Raw genomic sequence first — 18,233 nt, 5'->3', positions numbered from 1 at the left:
GGCGCTCCATGAGGTTCCTATCTTTAATAACGCATATCTCGAAAGTGGGCGGAGTTATCAAAAGTTGTCAACTAGAAAAATGTAGTCCAATGTGTGATCTACAAGTTCAACCTAATTATACAATTGTGCGTTTGAATTTGAGACAAGGGCAGGCTGCCAAAGACACACCAAAAATATGATTTTCAAGACATTAATGTTTTATTACAATAATGTTCAGTACCGAGTAGTTTCGTTTTTTTTCCGAATAATAAATAAAGTTATTCTGGATTTTCAGCTGGCGCTTCGTTTTGTTGGCTTCCTCCTTCTTCTGGTTGAGCTGGCTGATTCTGTTCGTTCACTTGACTAATTGTGCTCGCAGGCTCCTTCTCCGTTTTTTTCAACTTGGGTTTTTTCTTGTCATCTGGCGTAGGTTCATTTTTCTTGGCATCTGCATCGTCAATATCTACTTGATGAGGGTTCTCGTCATCCTTAAAAATTACATCGTATGCAACCCAACTCGCTTGATGAGTAACGTATCTTGATCTCATCTTCTGATCATTAAAATCTTTAACTTCGAGATTCTAAAAAAACTGTTTTTTTTTTAATTTTGAAAAAGTAAAACATACAGTTGCAAAGTATTCCATTGCCAAAATCGAGCTACAAGCAAATTGACAAGGAGCAGTAACGGAATGATAGCGTGACGATTTCAGTGCCAACAACGAGGCTTTCAGATCAAATTGTTTGAGTTTAAAGACCGAAGTGATCAGGTGAGCAGCGACTGAAACACATTTTAAAAATTAACTAGTTTTGGAGTCATATAACAAATTATATACCTACATTTTGTTGTAGAAAAATTCTAGAACTTCATTTTTGTGGTTGACAACTTTTTGATAGCTCCGCCCACTTTTGAGATATGCGCCTTTGAAGATGGGCGTTGCCGAGTGAGAGTAAGGCGGCGGGGAGAGACGCAGAGAAGCGATAGTGTCTAGTTTCTCTGCGTCTCTCAGCTAAATCAAGTACTTCATGCTATTCTGCTATTCTGCGAAAGACGCGACTCGCTGAGAAACCAGACACTCTCGTTTCTCTGTGTCTCTCCACCCTCCTCCCTCACGATGACTCCAAGCTACAATTTTCAAAGGCGCGTATCTCAAAATTGGTCGGAGCTATTGAAAAGTGGTCAACTACGAAAATACAGTCCCAGTTTTGATCAACAATTTTGTAGTTTACAATTTTCTTCTGGTTCCGCCCAATTTTTAGATATACGTGTTTAAAGAAAGTTGTTTATAGCCGCAGGCATATCCAAAGGCGCATATCTCAAAAGTGGGCGGTGACTATAAAAATGGTCAACTAGAAAATTTAGCCCTGTTTTTGTTCTACAAAACTAATTTAAATTCAATAAAATTAGATAGTATAGGACAATTCTACGAGCGTTCCACTGTTACACTTACCAAATGCCTATGTGGAATCGCTAATCTTTAAAGGTGCATATCTCAAAAGTGGGCGGAGCTATCAAAAAGTTGTCAACTACAAAAATGAAGCCCTAGATTTTTCCTACAAGCTTAATAAACAATTTTTAGCTGATATGACTCTAAGTGACATAGAATACGCGGTCAAAGTTGCTCAACGCTCAAACTCAAAGTGTGCCCTATCGTACTCACGAGCAAAAGTCGAAGATTGCTGGCGACCAGTTTCGCAGTGCACAACGAGCGGTGACTTCTGACTGAGCGCAGTCTTCAGAAGTTTGATCAACAAGTCGCGAGTGTCTTTATTCGTTTTCGAAATTTCCCAATTGTAGAAGAAGTAGTGAGTGACAGTAAACTTTTTGCCACTGAAATATGTTTTTTTTCAAGTGAATTTTAAAAATTTGAAAGACAAACCCAAACTGTCCGCTTATTTTTCTATACAATAGTCCATTCTTGTCCTTTTGACATTCAAGACACTCTAGAGTGAGACCAACTAATTCAAGTTTCTCCCCTTTCTTGAGAGGAAAGTACTTCAGGTGTCCTGAAAGATAAAATTTGAGTTCTGCGCCTTTAAACATTTGAATCATACTTGCATACGTGGGCCATAATCCAAATTACATATAGTGACCACGTTACACTGACCAAAAGAATTGTGCGGTGTAAATTGGTCAGTGTAATTTGGTCAGTGTAGCCTTTCCCAGCAGACCGCAAACTTAGAAATTTTTCAAATTGTGTTATTATAAATTGCTCATTTACACCAAATCAAACTCTACATTTTTGCAGATGGCACTTTTTTAATAGCTCCGCCCCTTTTTTGAGATAAGCGTCTTTAAAGAAACCTGCGGTACTAGAATCCATGATCTGGCGCACCTTCGGCGCAGACATGTCTGCGACGCTAGGATGATTTTTTACAACTGACTGGTGTGCCTGCGGCGCTAGAATGCTTATATAGGAAAGGCTGACGCGCCTTCGGCGCAAGAGCTTTCACTCAAAGGCCGTGTAGTCCTCGGTCCAAATTTTGATCTCGTTTTTTTCTCAAATACCAGGCATCGAAGACAAAAACTGAATACATGCGTTTTCTCAGCTTTAGAATGATGAAGGTCACGTCCCGTAACTGAAGTCGGTCTCCTAGAGGGCTTCCCAATTTAGCCGTACTACGGGCCGGATGAAAATTTATTAATAAGCCCAAAAAAAAAACTCACCAGGTGGACTATCTTTTCCTTTCTCCTTCAACCCAAACATAACAACCATCTTGCTCTTCTTCTGCATTACCAGCCACCAAAACTTCTCAATTGTCGAATTTTTATCAGCAGATGACCCGACCGGTGTCTCGGTGATGTACCACTCCTTTTTATACGGCAATGTGAAAAGATTCGCATCGAAACTCGCATTCGTGAATCGAGTACCGTATCCTGTCAGTTTCGGCATAGTCGCTTTGATAATAGGTTCCTGACATCTGAAACAAATCATCCGATTTTTTTTTCATATCGGAGGGAACAAAGGAGTCGTCTTACCTGCTGTCTTGTGAATCAATCTCCAGTAACTTGTCACCGGAAGGTTCATCAAAAGCAACGCAATACGAGATGTATGAGCCTTTGAAGAAATTATAAAAATCTTGTCCAACAAAATCACCTTTTTGATTCTGCAAATTGTTGTTACGGTATTCTTCTATTTTGGTGTGCATGGCAGTGACGACAATTCTCAGATACGATACCGTATCTTTCGGCAACCACCAATTCGGTTGTGGCAATAGGAACGGATAGATTGTGAAGAATTTGTCACTTGCACACTTGAACAATATCAGATGAATGATGGCGAGGATGAGTACAGTGCCCAGGAGACCGCCACCAACGAATAGAAGGGTCATGCTGAAATGCAGAAGAAGATCAAGATGGTCGTTATGTTTGGTGCGAAGGAGCCGGGAAAGGATGCTCCGTTTTGGTGAGTTATTTTTTTAGCCTATCATATAAATCGCTCAAAATCGGCTAAGATCATCTGAGATCGGAAGAGATCGATTGAGATTGGCCTGCGGAGCTAGAATCCATGAGCCTTCGGCGCGGACATGCCTACGGCGCTAAAATCGTTATACAGAATTGTATGGCGCGCCTCAGGCGCAAAAGTGTCCGAAAATGCCTGGGCTGCAAGAATGATTATCTATAACTGTGGCGCCTTCGTCGCAAAAATGGCCCCTGGGTAGGGAGGAGAGGATCTTGTTGGAAACAGCTATCTTTAAAGGAAGGCGCATATCTCGAAATTGGGCGGAGAAAACAAAAAACAAGCAATTGCAAAATTGTAGATAAAATCTAGGACTACATTTTTGTAGTTAGCAATGCTCCCTTGGGTCCGCCCACTTTTTAGATATGTGCATTTAAAGATAGCTGTCTCAACAAGATCCACCCATCTTTGCGCGGCGGGCCCCCAGACGATTCTAGCGCCGCAGGCACCCTTGACGATTCTAGCGCCGCAGGCACCCCAGGCGATTCTAGCACCGCAGGCACCCCAGACGATTCTAGAGTCGCAGGCATTTTCAAAGGTGCATATCTTGAAAATGGCGCCGCGTCGGAGAACAAAATATTTGGCGCGAAATTTGAAAAGAACTGAATAAAAACGACTCCAGGCCTAGAAAGCTGAAAAAAGTCCCCCTGGTCCAAAATTTGCCCTAAAACGACAAAATTAGGCCAGATGACTGAAAAATTTGGACTCAGCAACTAAATCACCCTAACCACTTACTCTTTCTTCACCTCCTTCTTGTTGCCCGAATCAATTCCAGTCATCCTTTGGAAGTATCGATCGAAAAACTCATCGAGCACAACCAACGAAGCCTTCGAAGCAGTGAAACTCAATTGATAACTCGCAAAGTCCAAATCCATCTCATCCATTTTCTCAAGCGACTCCTTCACATGATTCACCTTAAACTGGTCTTGCGAACTCATTCCAGACGATTCCGATTCCATTCTCATCACCGAAGCCAGAATCTTCTTATAGTCCCCATTGACACCAGTGATCATCTTAGCTTTCTCGAAGATTGCAGCCTGATCCGCCAGGACAGTGGAGGTTGAGATGGTTACGGTAGATTCCAAGGTGTCCAGTGACTTGAGCATCTTCTCAGTTGCATCAGCAATCTTGACCAACGAGTCCAGATCCCTCACGTCTTCAGAATCCTTCACGTCCTTCTTATACTGCCCGATCACGTCGATGTTTCTAGCAAGATCTACGACATCCGACTTCATCTCCAAAACATTCTTCATACTGGATATTCCACGGACAGCCAACCCGATTGTCTTCGAGTGTCTCCCAGCCTCCTTCAGCTCCTCCAGACCATCGATCTCCTTACTTTTGACACCATTGACTGCTTCAATCGTTGTCCTCAGCTTCTTCAAGTCATCCGATGTGCCAGCCACGGTTTTCACCACCTCCATTCCTTTGTCGAAGGAGTTCAGCACTGTCTGATCGAGTTTCCGGATCCGTTCAATTTCCGACTGCGCCTTGATCAACGACTTCAATCCAGGACTATTCTGATAGTGTTCGAAGATGTTGGCCTTCGTTTTAGCTGTAGAATGATAAGTGTCCAACTGACTTGTCCTAAAAACATATCTTGCAGCATCACCCTTTATAGTTCTAGGTTTTTGGACCGCAGTGATGTTAGCGACAATTCCATAAATATTGTCCACCAGATTCTTCAGCTTTGACATATCTTTAAAATCAGTATATGCTTTTGTAAATGCGGTCACATCCTTCGAATCTTTGATGGTTTCATACACTTTGATGATCGCATCACACATCTCAGCAAGTCCGGGTACACTGACAGCTTGGATAAGCTTTGGGACAAGGGCTTCGAGCTGGGCAAACTTCTCGTCGATACCTTCCAGAATATCGTTTGCCTCCGTAACAGGCTTTGATTCCAAGTTGAATGGTGAAGCAGCCGGGGCAGTCTGACCCTGTGTGACTCCAGTCTTGATGTTGTCGGTGTCCAACGCAAACTTGTTCAGCAAGTCCAAATTCTCAAAGAGAGGGGTGATGTCTGATAGGAGATCAGGACTCTTGAGCGAATCTTCGATTTTCTTTGCCACGACCTGTAACAACATAATATAGTTTTTCTTATTTCTATTTTGTACGCTCACCTCTAAACTTTTCAATCCATTCAATGCAATCGTCAACTCATCCGACTTGACAACACTTTTCATCCACGGATCCGCCAGATCCACCGAAATCGAAACAATATCAGAAACGCCATCCGAAAAACCAGCGGCATGTTCGACGAGTCGACTTCTAGGAGATTTACGAGCCATCAGAAGATCATAAACATTTTGGAATTCCGAGTAGCTGGATCTCATGGTATTCAGTTGACTCAGAACACCATTCAGGTACTCCGAGTAGGGAGTCCATTGTTTAGTTGTGCGTACCAGGTTGAGGATGTTTTCATCGGTAATGTTTATAGCATCCACTAGTCTCATCGATGGTTCCAAGCCCTCCGCGGCTGACTTGAACTCCTTGTATTTCCAGAGTGGGAGAGTGGACTGGAGGCTTGGCAAACATGTTTTCGTTATGTTCGCAACATGAAATATATCTTCAAACGAGATTTGGGCTCGATTGATAGCCGTAACAGTTTTTATTTCTTGATGAGCACCATTCCATGAATGCATTTTTCGCTCGAAATCCGCTACCACTTGAATCACAACATCTGTTTTACTCAGTGTTGTCATGAATGCATCAAACTCCTTAGCTCTTGGTCTCATCCCAACATCTCCAAGTCCATCGATAGCTCCAAGTATCTCCTGAATCGTACCCAACGTCAGCTCAATATCCGCGACGTCTGGATTCGGATTCAGAAGGCTGCCAGGAAGTGCTTTCAACATTTCCACCGACTTTTGCACCTTAGACATCTCGATGCCAGCGATTTGAGTGATTGTCACATTTCCAAAGTGGAGGAGTTCGGAGATCAGTTTGTCTGCAGGGATGGAGCCAGATGCAAGAGCATGTTGGAGGTAGATTCCGTTGGTGACTCGAGCGATCATCTTTAAGTGCTCTAGGGAGGATTTGAGCTTGTCTGGAACGCCAGAATTAGAAAATTTTGAATAGAAAATGGTGTGCAATGACACTTACCACCAGGACTACGGTAGGCGCGAAGATTTGAGTCATTGGCGTTACGGTAGACATGACGGACTGGGTAGAAAGCATCTGAATAGAGCAATTCTGATATTTCCAGAATTCTAAGAATCCCCTTACCTTCTGAATCCTTCGATCGGATAGGTAGCGGTTGCGTGGTAGCAACAAGCAGCACAAGGAGCAACAACTCTGAAATTTATAATTTTTGGGATTTCTGAAAATTTCCTGTCAAAAAAACTCACTCATAAGAGCCACTTCTCAATTTTCAGTAAGCGCTTCTCGTTTGAACAATTCGAAGTGTTTCGTTCGAGAATAATCGATAACTAATCGATACTGAAGGGAATGAGAAAAAGAAGGGGGCGGGGCTTGTGGGAAAGGTCAAGGTCAAATTCACGGAATATATTTTTTCACGAGGGAAAAAAAAGAAAAAGTGAATAGAGAATGGGGGAGGTCACGTGAGAAATAATGGAATTCCGAGGGTATTATGGCTACTGGCGCGCCGTTGGCGCTTTTTTGAGCTAGAAAAGGTAGTGTTCTTACTGTAGTCTTACTGTGTGCTTATTGGCTGAACTAAATAATGCGATCTAACACGAAAAGGAATTTTTACTATTTCTGGACCAAAATGTTCACATTTTTGTTTGTCACTGTAGCTTTGTCAGAGTAACTTACTACGGTCTTCCAGTATTTTGGGTAGGGATACTGTAATCTATTTAACCAAAAATCATCCATATTTTTGACAGTAAACATCACACCTATTGTGCCATACAACTCCAAAAAAGTAACGACACAATAGCTCTGTCTCCCACGGTGTTAGCATCACAAAAGAACGAGGCTAACGATCTTTTCGAAAATCATAAATCACACAGTATATAAACCTGACAGCCGCTTTACAGGACAAAGATGCGTCTCAATCTTCTGGTCTTCTGTCTCTTCTCCTTGGCTCACGCCAATTTCTTCGATGATCTACTTCAGTCGTATGATGAGCAAGGAGAGGTAAGCATCTTTTTGAGATAGGCGCCTTTGAAGATGCCTGCGGCGCTAGAATGGTTATCTATGACTGTCTGGTGTGCCTGCGGCGCAATAATCGTCTGGAGCGCCTTCGGCGCAAAGATGGTTACATTGATGGTCGGGAGAGGATCTTGTTGAAACTGCTATTTTTGAAGGTGTATATCTCAAAAGTGGGCGGAGAAAACAAAAAACAAGCAAATTCAAAATTGTAGACAAGACCTAGGGCTACATTTTTGTAGTTGACAGTAATTTCCTGGCTCCGCCCACTTTTGAGATATGCACCTTTAAAGATATCGGCTCCAACAAGATTCTTTCCTACCTCCCTCACCACCATTTTTGCGCCGAAGACGCCCCAGCCGATTCTAGCGCCGCAGGCACCCCAGATGAGCATTCTAGCGTCGCAGACATGTCACCACAGTTCTGCGCCAAAGGCGCCCCAGTCGATTCTATATAACGATTCTAGCGCCGCAGGCACCCTAAACTGTTATAAATAAGCATTCTAGCGCCGCAGGCATATCTAAAGGCGCATATCTCAAAAGTGGGCGGAGCTATCTAAAAACTGTCAACTGCAAAAATATAGCCCTGCTCTTTATATATTTAAAAATATAAATTTGATCCCAAACGTTCCATTTCCAGACCCTCTGTGTCCCTATCAATAACGACCGTATTTCCCAAGAGGCAGTACGCACCGCGTTCCAGGATCTTCTCACCGGCTTCATTGACGGATTTTTTGATTGTGAAATGCGCACCAGTAACACTGAAAACACTGGATTAGGCAACTTTGTGATCTACTCGGCTTATGGAATCGGTGGAGGAATTGGAGTGTTTTATAGGAAACTGTTCAATTTGAGATGATTCTACTGAAATTTGGAATGAACTATTTTGAGCATTATTAGTTTGTTATATTAATTATTAAAGCAACAAAAAAAATGACAGAAAAGAAGAACACAGAATTATAGCGCCTCCTGAATCTTCTTCTTCCACTCCTCCACAAGAATCGATTGCTTCTGGAGTTCCTCTGACGTGAAAATCTTAGTCTTCTTCGGCTGGAAGTCCTTGTCCTCGCATACGATGAATCCCTCATCTGAATCCGAAATCTTCTTTACAATCACACGAGATCCTGGCATCGGAGCATTGACAACTCCCATGTTGAACACGAATTGTGGCTGCTCTTTGGTATCAGATGGAGAAGGCGGTACTGGAGTTGGGGAAGACGGTCCAGATGTCGGTGGTGTCAGGAAGGTCGATGACGTGTCGGTCACTGGTGGTGGAACGATGGCTAGTGGACATCTAGTTCGGGTGGGGAGTTTCTGTTTGTCAGTGTTGATAGAATTGAAGACAATCGGTGGTGGTGGAGCAGAGTACTGGTAGACAACTGGCTTTGAGACATATTCAGCAGATCGTGGTAGGGCACAGTACCCGGTGAGATCTTGCGGCGAGACATATCTGGATCTATTCGGTTTTGAATAGCGTTGTGCTCTCTGAACCCCTCCTCTTGACTTCTTCCAATTCTTCTCCGGAATCTCCCAGAATTGATGATGAGTCGTCTTCTCCGGACAGGTGAATGCGAGAGTGATTAGTTGAGCACCCGGTTCCGTCTTATACTTGATTGACATTGTTTCACGAACTCCTAAGATTGCTCTCATAAACTCTGCTTTTTCCAGATCGTCAATTGTAAGGGTCCTATTGACACTGCTCCGGCCTAGGAACTGACCGAAATTTGCTTTCACTGGATGATCGGCGGAAGCCAGAGGGGTTTTGGAAGACTGGATAGTACTTGGCATGGTGGCAACAAAGAGATCTGAAATTATAGAAAATTTGGTCACTGTAAGATGTAGGAAAAGGCTGGGAGAGGTCTAGAGTACTGACGGGGGTCTAAGGACAATAGAGGACAAGTAAGGGAAATGAGAGAGAGAGAGAAAACCGAGTCATCACCCGATAGGACACAAAATGGAACTAATGAGAGTATTCTGGTAGTGACAGTCACATCGACAGTAGCACTGCCCGCGTACGTAGTCAATGGGAAACATCTGTCATCTAGTGGGAGGAATATGAGAGGATGGGAGAGATCTGGGATAATAAGAGTCAATAGAATCGATTACCAAAACCTAGTTACCACTTCTAACGTGGGTAATTCAAGAAATAGCGATTCTAACATGATTAGAACGTTTTCCAAGTAGTTACAATTGCTGTAGCACGTTAGCACGACACGCTTCTTACAACCGTGCTCTAACGAAACCGAAGAAAATAGCGTGTGAAATTGAGAGGGTCAAAGAAAAAGATAAATTTTTAAGGGCATTTCGGTGGAGCGCAGTTGTAACAACTGTGCTGAGCTAATATAGTCATAAAACATTGAAAACTTTGGAATAATTGGAAACCAAAGGCTTTTGAGTGAAAAAAGTTTTTTAAATAATCTTTTTCAAATTTTTATGACTTCTGGAGGTGTATCTCGGTGGTCAAGATAGAAACATTTAAACGTGCAGGGTAGGGATCAGGATAACAGGTACAGTAGCAGAAGGGAGAGAATGAGAGAGAGAAATGAGAGAGAAAGAAGGAGTCACCATCCGAGAGGACACCAAATGACTATAATGAGCGTATTCTGGTAGTGACAGTCACATCGACTGCCCGCGTACGTAGTCTATGGGAAGCATCTGTCATCTAGTGCGAGTTATCTGGGAAGATGAGAGTGATCTGGGATAATAAGAGTCAATAAAATCGATAACCAAAAAATATTCGTTTTAAATGCAACTTTTGCATCTCTCAGTATTTATTCTTCCGTAACTCACTAAAAGTTATAATTCATTGCAAAATATTCTAAATTAGTAAAAGTAGTATTCAAGTTTTCTTGCTTTATGGCTATAAATAAGTCACAAAATGTACTGTATATTTCATGAAAAACAAGACTTAAACTTTTTCCCGTAATTACAGTTATTGATTTTTAACTGAAATGAAGTTGATGAATCGAATGAGTTATAACAATTCAGAAAGAAACATATAGTTTCGGACTTCTGGAACTTTAGGACGGTGCTCTAGAAGCATTTTAATAGGAGTAAGGTAGGGATCAAGCTAACGGGTACAGAACAGGTATATTTTAGTAGTGGCAGTCACATCGACAGTAGCACTGGAAGTTTCCTTTGCGCGCGTAGTCTATAGGAAACATCTGTCATCTAGTGGGAGTAATTTGTGAATATTTGAAGAGAATAGTATTAAGTAATAGGTGGAATGTTCAAATGGTCAATTTGCTGCGCCGTCACAGTCTATCGATACACAGACTAAAAATATAGACTCATAATACAGTAAGACTGCAGTTAGACTACAGTAATACCAAAATTGAGTAAAGATTGGAAGAACAAGTTTTTTGAGTGAAAAACTTCTCAAAATCATGATTGGATCTATGTTGATGAATTTAGACTATTTTATGGACCTATTCTGGGGTAGCAAAAAACTCCAGGTTTGGAGTTATTTTTTGCTTGACCTTTTCTAGGCCAGCCCACGGATTTCTAGGCCATGTGTAGATTTACGGGAGAATTTTTGTTATTTTTTCAGCATCCATGAACTTTATCGCTACTTTTGAACTGAATTCGTGATTTTATTAATTCATTTCATGCTTTGTAATCGTTAAATCTTTTTTTTTCCGAACATTGCAGAAAAAATCACAAAAAATCTCCCGTAAATCTACACCAAACACAGGTCTTGCAGCGAATGGCCTAGAAATCCGCGCGCTGCCCTAGAAAAGGTCAAGCAAAAAATACCTCCAAACCAGGAGTTTTTTGCTTTTTTGCTACTTTCTGAATAGCAAAAAATAAGCAAAAAACTATTTTTTGCTACCCCAGAATAGGTCCATTACAACATCAGGCTAACATCAGGCTAACAGGTACAGTAAGAGTGGAAAGTAGGAGAGAGAGAGAAAGAGAAGAAAAGCCGAGTCACAATCCGATAGAACACAAGATGAAATTAATGAGAATGTTCTGGCAGAGAGAGTCACAGCGAGTCTATTGGTAGAACTATAAAAGGATTACTGTGTGAATAATTAACAAAGTTTATTAAAGTTAAAGTCATAACAAAAGTGAAAGATTATTAGGTTAAAAAAAAACAGATAATTAGACATCAAAATAGTGTGTTGTAACGGAATCCACTTCGAAAATTGTCAGTTTGACAACTGGAAATTGATCTGGACGCTCCATCTTGATTGGACGCTCTTCCTTGAGTGGACGCTCCTTCTTGATAGTTTCTCCGCTGAAACACTTCCAGCTATTTCCCTCGACCTTTGGGAGTCTACGGAGCTCCTTCTTCTGCATTAGTGAGAGGTAGTCCTCTGCCAGAAACAAATTGAGACTTGAATTGCGTCTCTTTTGTTGCTGAGCATTGAGTTGGAAGGCAAGTTGCATAGGGGTGAAGTCGAACGCCTCGAAAAGGGAGACCGATAAGTCGAAAGAGGCGGATCCGGATGACAGAGAAGTTACAGACATTTTGACAGAGGAGGGGGGGGGGGAGGTAGTAGAGATGGGTTCTGAAATAGAGCTAAATCAGGAGAGAGAAGAACAGATGTGGGGTAAGAATTGAGCTAACAGGTACAGTAGGAAGGGAGAGCATGAGAGAGAGAAAACCGAGTCACCATACGCTACGACGCAAAATGACTGCAATGAGAGTATTCTGGTAGTGACAGTCACATCGACGGTGGGTGTCCTGGAATGCCTGCGGCGCTAGAACGCTTATCTATAACAGTTTTGGGTGCCCCTGGCGCTAGAATCGTCTGGGGCGCCTTAGGCGCGAAAATTGGGGGAGGGCTTGGTCAGTGTAGTTTTCAATGAAACTCTAATGTTTAAAGGCACATATCTCAAAAATGGGCAGAGCTATCTGAAAACTGTCAACTTCAAAAATGTAGAAGAGATAATGTAAATTATTTTCGCTGTTGACAATTTTTCAGTAGCTCCGCCCATTTTTTAGATATACGCCTTTAAAGATAGGTGTTTCAACAAGATCCTCTCCTCCTTCTCCCACAACTTTCTTTGCGCCGAAGGCGCCCCAGCTGATTTTAGCGCCGCAGGCTACCCTGACACTGCTCGCGTAGTCTATAGGAAACATCTATCATCTAGTGGGAGTGATCTGGGATAATAAGAGTAAATAAAATCGATAACCTTGGTACCACCTCTCGTGTTACGCTTTCCAAAATTTCAAAAACAGTGATTCTATGAATAAAAACTTATTTTTAAAGGATTCTAGTTGCAAATTTTGCATTTCCCAGTATTTAATCGCAAGATTTTGAGAAAATTTATTCCACCGTAACTCCAAATTCAAAAAATGGGCGGATTTCTCCGTCTTCATCATTTTTAAGTTGAACTAAAAAAATGGTCACTGTAACATGGTCACTGTAAGATAGAAAGAGAGCAAATGAAAAAATAAGAGAGTAAACTAAATTATGGGGTCTAAGCTACAGACAAGAGGTCTAGGGACTGGGAGACTGTAGAGGACAGGATATTGAAAAGAGAGAGAGAAAACCGAGTCACCATCCAATCGGACGCAAAATGACTATAATGAGAGTATTCTGGTAGTCAGAGTCATATCTACGGTAGCCCTGCTCGCGTAGTCTATGGGAAACATCTGTCATCTAGTGGGAGTAATATGGGAAGATGGGAGTGATCTGGGATAATCAATAAAATCAATAACCAAAACGCTTTCCAATTAAAAAACAGCGATTCTAAGACTGAAAACTGGTTTTTCAAAGATATCAGTTTTCTCATTGTGAAATGGTCTAAATTTGCCAAAAAATTGTTCGTTGTAATTATTTTCTTGGTTTACGACTATAAAAGAGTCATAAATCTCTAACATGTACTATATATTTCATGAAAAACAAGATTAAAACCTTTTTCCAATTAGTAACAGTTGTTGTTTAGCCATGAAACACTAAAAATTGAGTAAAACTTGGAAAACAAAGGTATTTCAGAAAAACAATTCGAAATTCTCAATATTATGTTCATAATTGGAATTATGTTGATGAGTTGAATGAGTTTCAACAATTCAGCCAAACATGTAATTTTGGACTTCTGGAGGTGTAACTCGCTGGTCAAGAAGAATTTTAACAGGGTTAGAGTAGGGTCAGGATAATAGGTACAGTAGGAAAGGAGAAAAGGAGAGAGAAAACCGAGTCACCATCCAATAGGACGCAAAATTACTAAAATGAAAATATTCTGTTGGTGACAGTCACATCGACGGTAGCACTACCCGCGTAGTCTATAGGAAATATCAGTCATCTAGTGCGAGTTATCTGGGAAGATGGGAGAGGTTTGGGATAATAAGAGTCAATAAAATCAATAACCAAAAAATATTCGATTCTAAGATTAAAAACAGGGTTTCCAAAGTTTTTTTTGCATTTTTCAGTATCTAATCGGATAACTTCAAGGTTTCCGTATTTCATTCCAACGAAACTCAAAAAAAGTTTTAACTCATCGTAAGATGGTCTAAATTAACCAAAAATGCGTATACATTTTTTCTTGTTGTATGGCTATAAAACAGCCATAAATTTATAAAAAGTACTGCATATTTCATGAAAAACATGATTTAAACTTTTTCCAAGTAGTTACAGTTGTTGTATAGCCATAAAACCATTTTAATTGAGTAAAAATTTAAAAATTGGAAACCAAATTTTGTTCAGGGAAAAAATTCAAAATTTCTCAATATTATCATTTTTTAATTGGAATTATGTTGATGAATCGAATGAATATATACAAATTCATCTAGTGCGAGTAATATGTGAAGATTACAGTAAGCAATAGATTTCCTACAGTACCATGCCAGTCACACTTGGCACATGCACATTCAAGGTCATTTCCCACTCACACTATCTGGTTATCTCCTTACTTGGAACCTCATTGCAAATGAGAAGATGGTTATCAGGACATAGTTATTGACTGACCTTCCCATACCTGCAGACTCCGCCCACAAAGACGCACATATTCCCGTTTTGGGTCAATCTGTCCAGTTCTGTTCTTATATTTTCATTATAGTCATTTTGTTTCTTACTAGATGGTGACTCGGTCTTTTCCCTCTCTTTTTCCCTATACACTGCTACTGTACCTGTTAGTCTGCTCCCTAACCCCGTCCGTTAACACCCTGCTACACCTCTAGAAATCCAAAATGATATTTTTGGTTGAATTTTTATAACTCATTCGATTCATCAACATAATTCCAATTAAAAATGATAATTTTGAGAAATTTTGAAGTTTTTCACTCAAAAACCTTTTGGTTTCCAATTTTGACTCAATTTTTAATATTTCATGGCTATACAACTACTGTAACTACTTGGAAAACGTCCAAATCTTGTTTTTCATGAAATATAGTGTATATATTAGAGATTTATGGCTGTTTTATAGCCATAAACCAAAAAAAATGACTAAATTTTGTTTTGGGTAATTTAGACCATGTTACAGTAAGCTATAACTTTTTTTCTTTGAGTTAAGGTGGAATAAGATTCAGAAACCTTGAAATTTTGCAATTAAATCCTAAAGGAGATTTATGGCGTGTTTTATAGCCATAAACCAGAAAAAAATCAATACCAACATTTTTTGACTAATTTAGATCATTTTACAATAACCTATAACTTTTTTCGAGCTAGGGTGGAATAAATCCTTAAAAAAACAAAATTTGCATTTAAAAACCTTGGAAAACCCAGTTTTTAATCTCAGAATCACTTATTTTTTTGGCTATTGATTTTATTGACTTTTATTATCCCAAGTCAGTCCCATCTTCCCAGATTACTCACACTAGATGACAGATGTTTCCCATGGACAACGTACGCGGGCAGTGCTATTGTCGATGTGACTGTCACTACCAGAATACTCTCATTATAGTCATTTTGTGTTCTAGCGGATGGTGACTCGGTTTATTTCTCTCCTTGCCCTTGCCCTGTCCTGTATAGTCTTTTTGTCCCTAGACCCCCCTTCCTACATAGTCTAATTTAGCTAATTCCTTCATTTCTTCACTTGGACTCCCTCTCATCTTACAGTGACCATCTTACAGTAACCAACTATTTCTATAATTTCAGATCCCCTCGTTGTCATCATGTCAGCTGCTATCCAGTCTACCAAAGCCCCTTTCCCAATGCCTTCCGCCGATCGTCCAGTCCAAGCCAATTTCGTCGAGTACCCAGGCGTCAACTGTGTCAAAAGGGTCGGTACTATTGATGATACCGAAAACGCTGAGAATATGAGAGCAGTCTTAGCAAGACTTGTGAAAATCACAAATAAGGTTAGGATGGAACCTGGTGCTCAATTAGTCGACGTCACTCTCACTTGTCCCGAGAAGACAACTCACCATCAATACTGGGAAATTCCGGAGAAGTCAAGAACCGGTGCTAAGCCCTATTCTAAAGCCAATAGATCCAGATATGCCTCCAATCCAGCCGTCACCCAGTACTCTGCTCCCCCGCCCTCTGTTAGATATGCTCCTAAACCAGTGGCCACAGTACAGTACTCTGCTCCACCACCACCAATAATCTTCACTGCTCCGCCATCCCAATACTCTGTTCCACCACCACCGCTTTCAACATGCAACTTTGTTCAAAGTCAGAAGCCTCCCACCAGAACTAGATGTCCACTAGCCATCGTTCCACCACCAGTGACCGACACGTCATCGACCTTCCTGACACCACCGACATCTGGACCGTCTTCCCCAACTCCAGTACCTCCTTCTCCATCTGATACCAAAGAGCAGCCACTATTCGTCTTCAACATTGGAGTTGCGAATGCTCCGAGAGCTGGATCTCGTGTGAAGATTTCGGATTCAGATGAGGGATTCATCGTATGCGAGGACAAGGATTTCCAGCCGAAGAAGACTAAGATTTTCACGTCAGAGGAGCTCCAGAAGCAATCGATTCTTGTGGAGGAGTGGAAGAAGAAGATTCAGGAAGCGCTATAATTCTGTGTTTTGATTTTCTGTCATTTTTTCTGTTTTAATAATTAAAATAATAAACTATAAATAATGCTCAAAATACTTTATTTCAAATCTCAAATCATCTCAAATTAAACAACTTCCTAAAGAACACCCCAATCGACCCATTAATCCCATACAACGACAAGTTCGCCGGATCCAATTTGGTGTACGCCGTGTTACTGTCACGTGTCTCACAGTCGTAGAAGCCGTCGCTGAAGCCTAGATAAATCTCTTCATACCATTTACGTGGTGGTGGCGGGTATCTTTCCATGTTGACTTGAACGCAGAGAGCCTGGAAAAACAGGTTTTTTTTGTAGTTGACAGTAGATTTCAGATAGCTCCGCCCATATGCCTGTGGCGCTAGATTCGGGGGCGCCTTCGGCGCAAAATTGTCCTGGTGTGCCCGCGGCGCTAGAATGCGTATTTATAACAGTTTAGGGTGCCTGCGGCGCAAGAATCGTTATATGGAATCGACTGGGGCGCCTTCGGCGCAGAATTGTGGTGACACGTCTGCGACGCTAGAATCCTCATCTATAACTGTCTGGAGTGCCTGCGGCGCTAGAATCGGCTAGGGCGCCTTCGGCGCGAAAATTGGAGGAGGAGAGGAGAGGTTTGGTCAGTGTAGTTTGGTCAATGTAACTCAAATGTTTAAAGGCACATATCTCAAAAATGGACCGAGCTATCTGAAAACTGTCAACTTCAAAAATGTAGAAGAGATCATGTAAATTATTTTTGCTGTTGACAATTTTTCAGTAGCTCCGCCCACTTTTTAGATATGCGCTTTAAAAAGAGGACGGGAGTGCTGGGAAGCTAGATAAGACAATTTCTCACATTTTTGCGTTATTTTGACTATTAGGAACGTAGAATCTTCATTTTCAAAAAAACAAAAACGATTTGCCACCGGGTGGACTCGAACCCTGGCACCCAGGTCTGGACAGTGTTCAGTCGAAAATCGCACTGAGCCACCTGGCCACTTTTTTTGATAATAGCCAGAAATGGTGTTTTTAGTGATTTTAGATGGTTTTAAATTGAGCTATTAGTTATTTTCATCAACTTTAACCGGTTTTCGTTTATTTTGGTAAATTTCCTAGATCCTTCTCTCAAATAACCTTGTTTTTTAATCGTTTGTCTTTAAAGACGTATATCTCAAAAGTGGGCGGAGCCAGGAAAACACTGTCAACTACAAAAATGTTGCCCTAGATTTTATCTACAATTTTGTAATTGCTTGTTTTTTGTTTGCTCCGCCCACTTTTGAGATATTCTCCTTCAAAGATTGCAGTTTCAACTAGATCCTCTCCTCCCTCCCCACAATCATTTTGCGCCGCAGGCACCCCAGGAAAAGTTTGCGCCGAAGGCGCCCTAGACGATTCCAGTGCCGCAGGCACCCCAGCCACTTGCAGATAAGCATTCTAGCGCCGCCGGTAAAATTACAGGCGCATATCTCAAAAATGGGCCGAGCTATCTGAAAACTGTCAACTACAAAAACCTAGCTTACCTCCCCTTGCTCATCATACGACTGAAGTAGATCATCAAAGAAATTGGCGTGAGCCAGGGAGAAGAGACAGAAGACGAGAAGAAAGAGACGCATCTTTGTCTGGCAAGGCGGCTGGCAGGTTTATATACTGGGTGATTTTCGAAAAGATCGTTAACCTCGTTCTTTTGTGATGGTAACCGTGGGAGACTGGGCTATTGTGTTGTTGCTTTTTTCATGGAGGTGCATGGTACAATAGGGGTGATGTTTGCTGTTGA

General features: G+C 41.3%; 6 protein-coding genes across 6 annotated transcripts; 2 read left to right on the top strand and 4 right to left on the bottom strand.

Annotated features, from left to right (window-relative positions):
* Positions 1–257: 257 nt before the first annotated feature.
* GCK72_003323 (uncharacterized protein) lies at positions 258–6,794 on the bottom strand (the record flags this gene model as incomplete). Its single annotated transcript, XM_053723969.1, has 11 exons — positions 258–560; positions 606–757; positions 1,638–1,807; positions 1,857–1,983; positions 2,645–2,898; positions 2,957–3,310; positions 4,173–5,515; positions 5,564–6,489; positions 6,546–6,620; positions 6,669–6,737; positions 6,791–6,794. The coding sequence occupies 11 exons, from the start codon at positions 6,792–6,794 to the stop codon at positions 258–260; spliced, it is 3,777 nt and encodes a 1,258-aa protein (XP_053592614.1).
* Positions 6,795–7,448: 654 nt separating this feature from the next.
* Positions 7,449–8,411, top strand: GCK72_003322 (uncharacterized protein; the record flags this gene model as incomplete). The annotated part of the gene is made up of 2 exons (XM_053723968.1): positions 7,449–7,541; positions 8,193–8,411. 2 exons carry the CDS (start codon positions 7,449–7,451, stop codon positions 8,409–8,411), a joined length of 312 nt encoding a protein of 103 aa, XP_053592613.1.
* Positions 8,412–8,509: 98 nt separating this feature from the next.
* Positions 8,510–9,340, bottom strand: GCK72_003321 (uncharacterized protein; the record flags this gene model as incomplete). The annotated part of the gene is made up of 1 exon (XM_003093266.2): positions 8,510–9,340. The coding sequence occupies one exon, from the start codon at positions 9,338–9,340 to the stop codon at positions 8,510–8,512; it is 831 nt and encodes a 276-aa protein (XP_003093314.2).
* Positions 9,341–11,656: 2,316 nt separating this feature from the next.
* On the bottom strand, positions 11,657–12,025 carry GCK72_003320 (uncharacterized protein; the record flags this gene model as incomplete). The annotated part of the gene is made up of 1 exon (XM_053723967.1): positions 11,657–12,025. One exon carries the CDS (start codon positions 12,023–12,025, stop codon positions 11,657–11,659), a length of 369 nt encoding a protein of 122 aa, XP_053592612.1.
* Positions 12,026–15,614: 3,589 nt separating this feature from the next.
* GCK72_003319 (uncharacterized protein) lies at positions 15,615–16,469 on the top strand (the record flags this gene model as incomplete). Its single annotated transcript, XM_003093267.2, has 1 exon — positions 15,615–16,469. One exon carries the CDS (start codon positions 15,615–15,617, stop codon positions 16,467–16,469), a length of 855 nt encoding a protein of 284 aa, XP_003093315.2.
* Positions 16,470–16,563: 94 nt separating this feature from the next.
* On the bottom strand, positions 16,564–18,072 carry GCK72_003318 (uncharacterized protein; the record flags this gene model as incomplete). The annotated part of the gene is made up of 2 exons (XM_053723966.1): positions 16,564–16,776; positions 17,980–18,072. The coding sequence occupies 2 exons, from the start codon at positions 18,070–18,072 to the stop codon at positions 16,564–16,566; spliced, it is 306 nt and encodes a 101-aa protein (XP_053592611.1).
* Between the last annotated feature and the right edge of the window lie 161 nt (positions 18,073–18,233).

The sequence above is a fragment of the Caenorhabditis remanei genome, chromosome I (genome assembly GCF_010183535.1).
Source record: "Caenorhabditis remanei strain PX506 chromosome I, whole genome shotgun sequence".
NCBI lineage: Eukaryota > Metazoa > Nematoda > Chromadorea > Rhabditida > Rhabditidae > Caenorhabditis > Caenorhabditis remanei.
The sequence above is the reverse complement of the archived record's forward strand: the minus strand, read 5'-3'. Positions and strand labels throughout refer to the sequence as shown.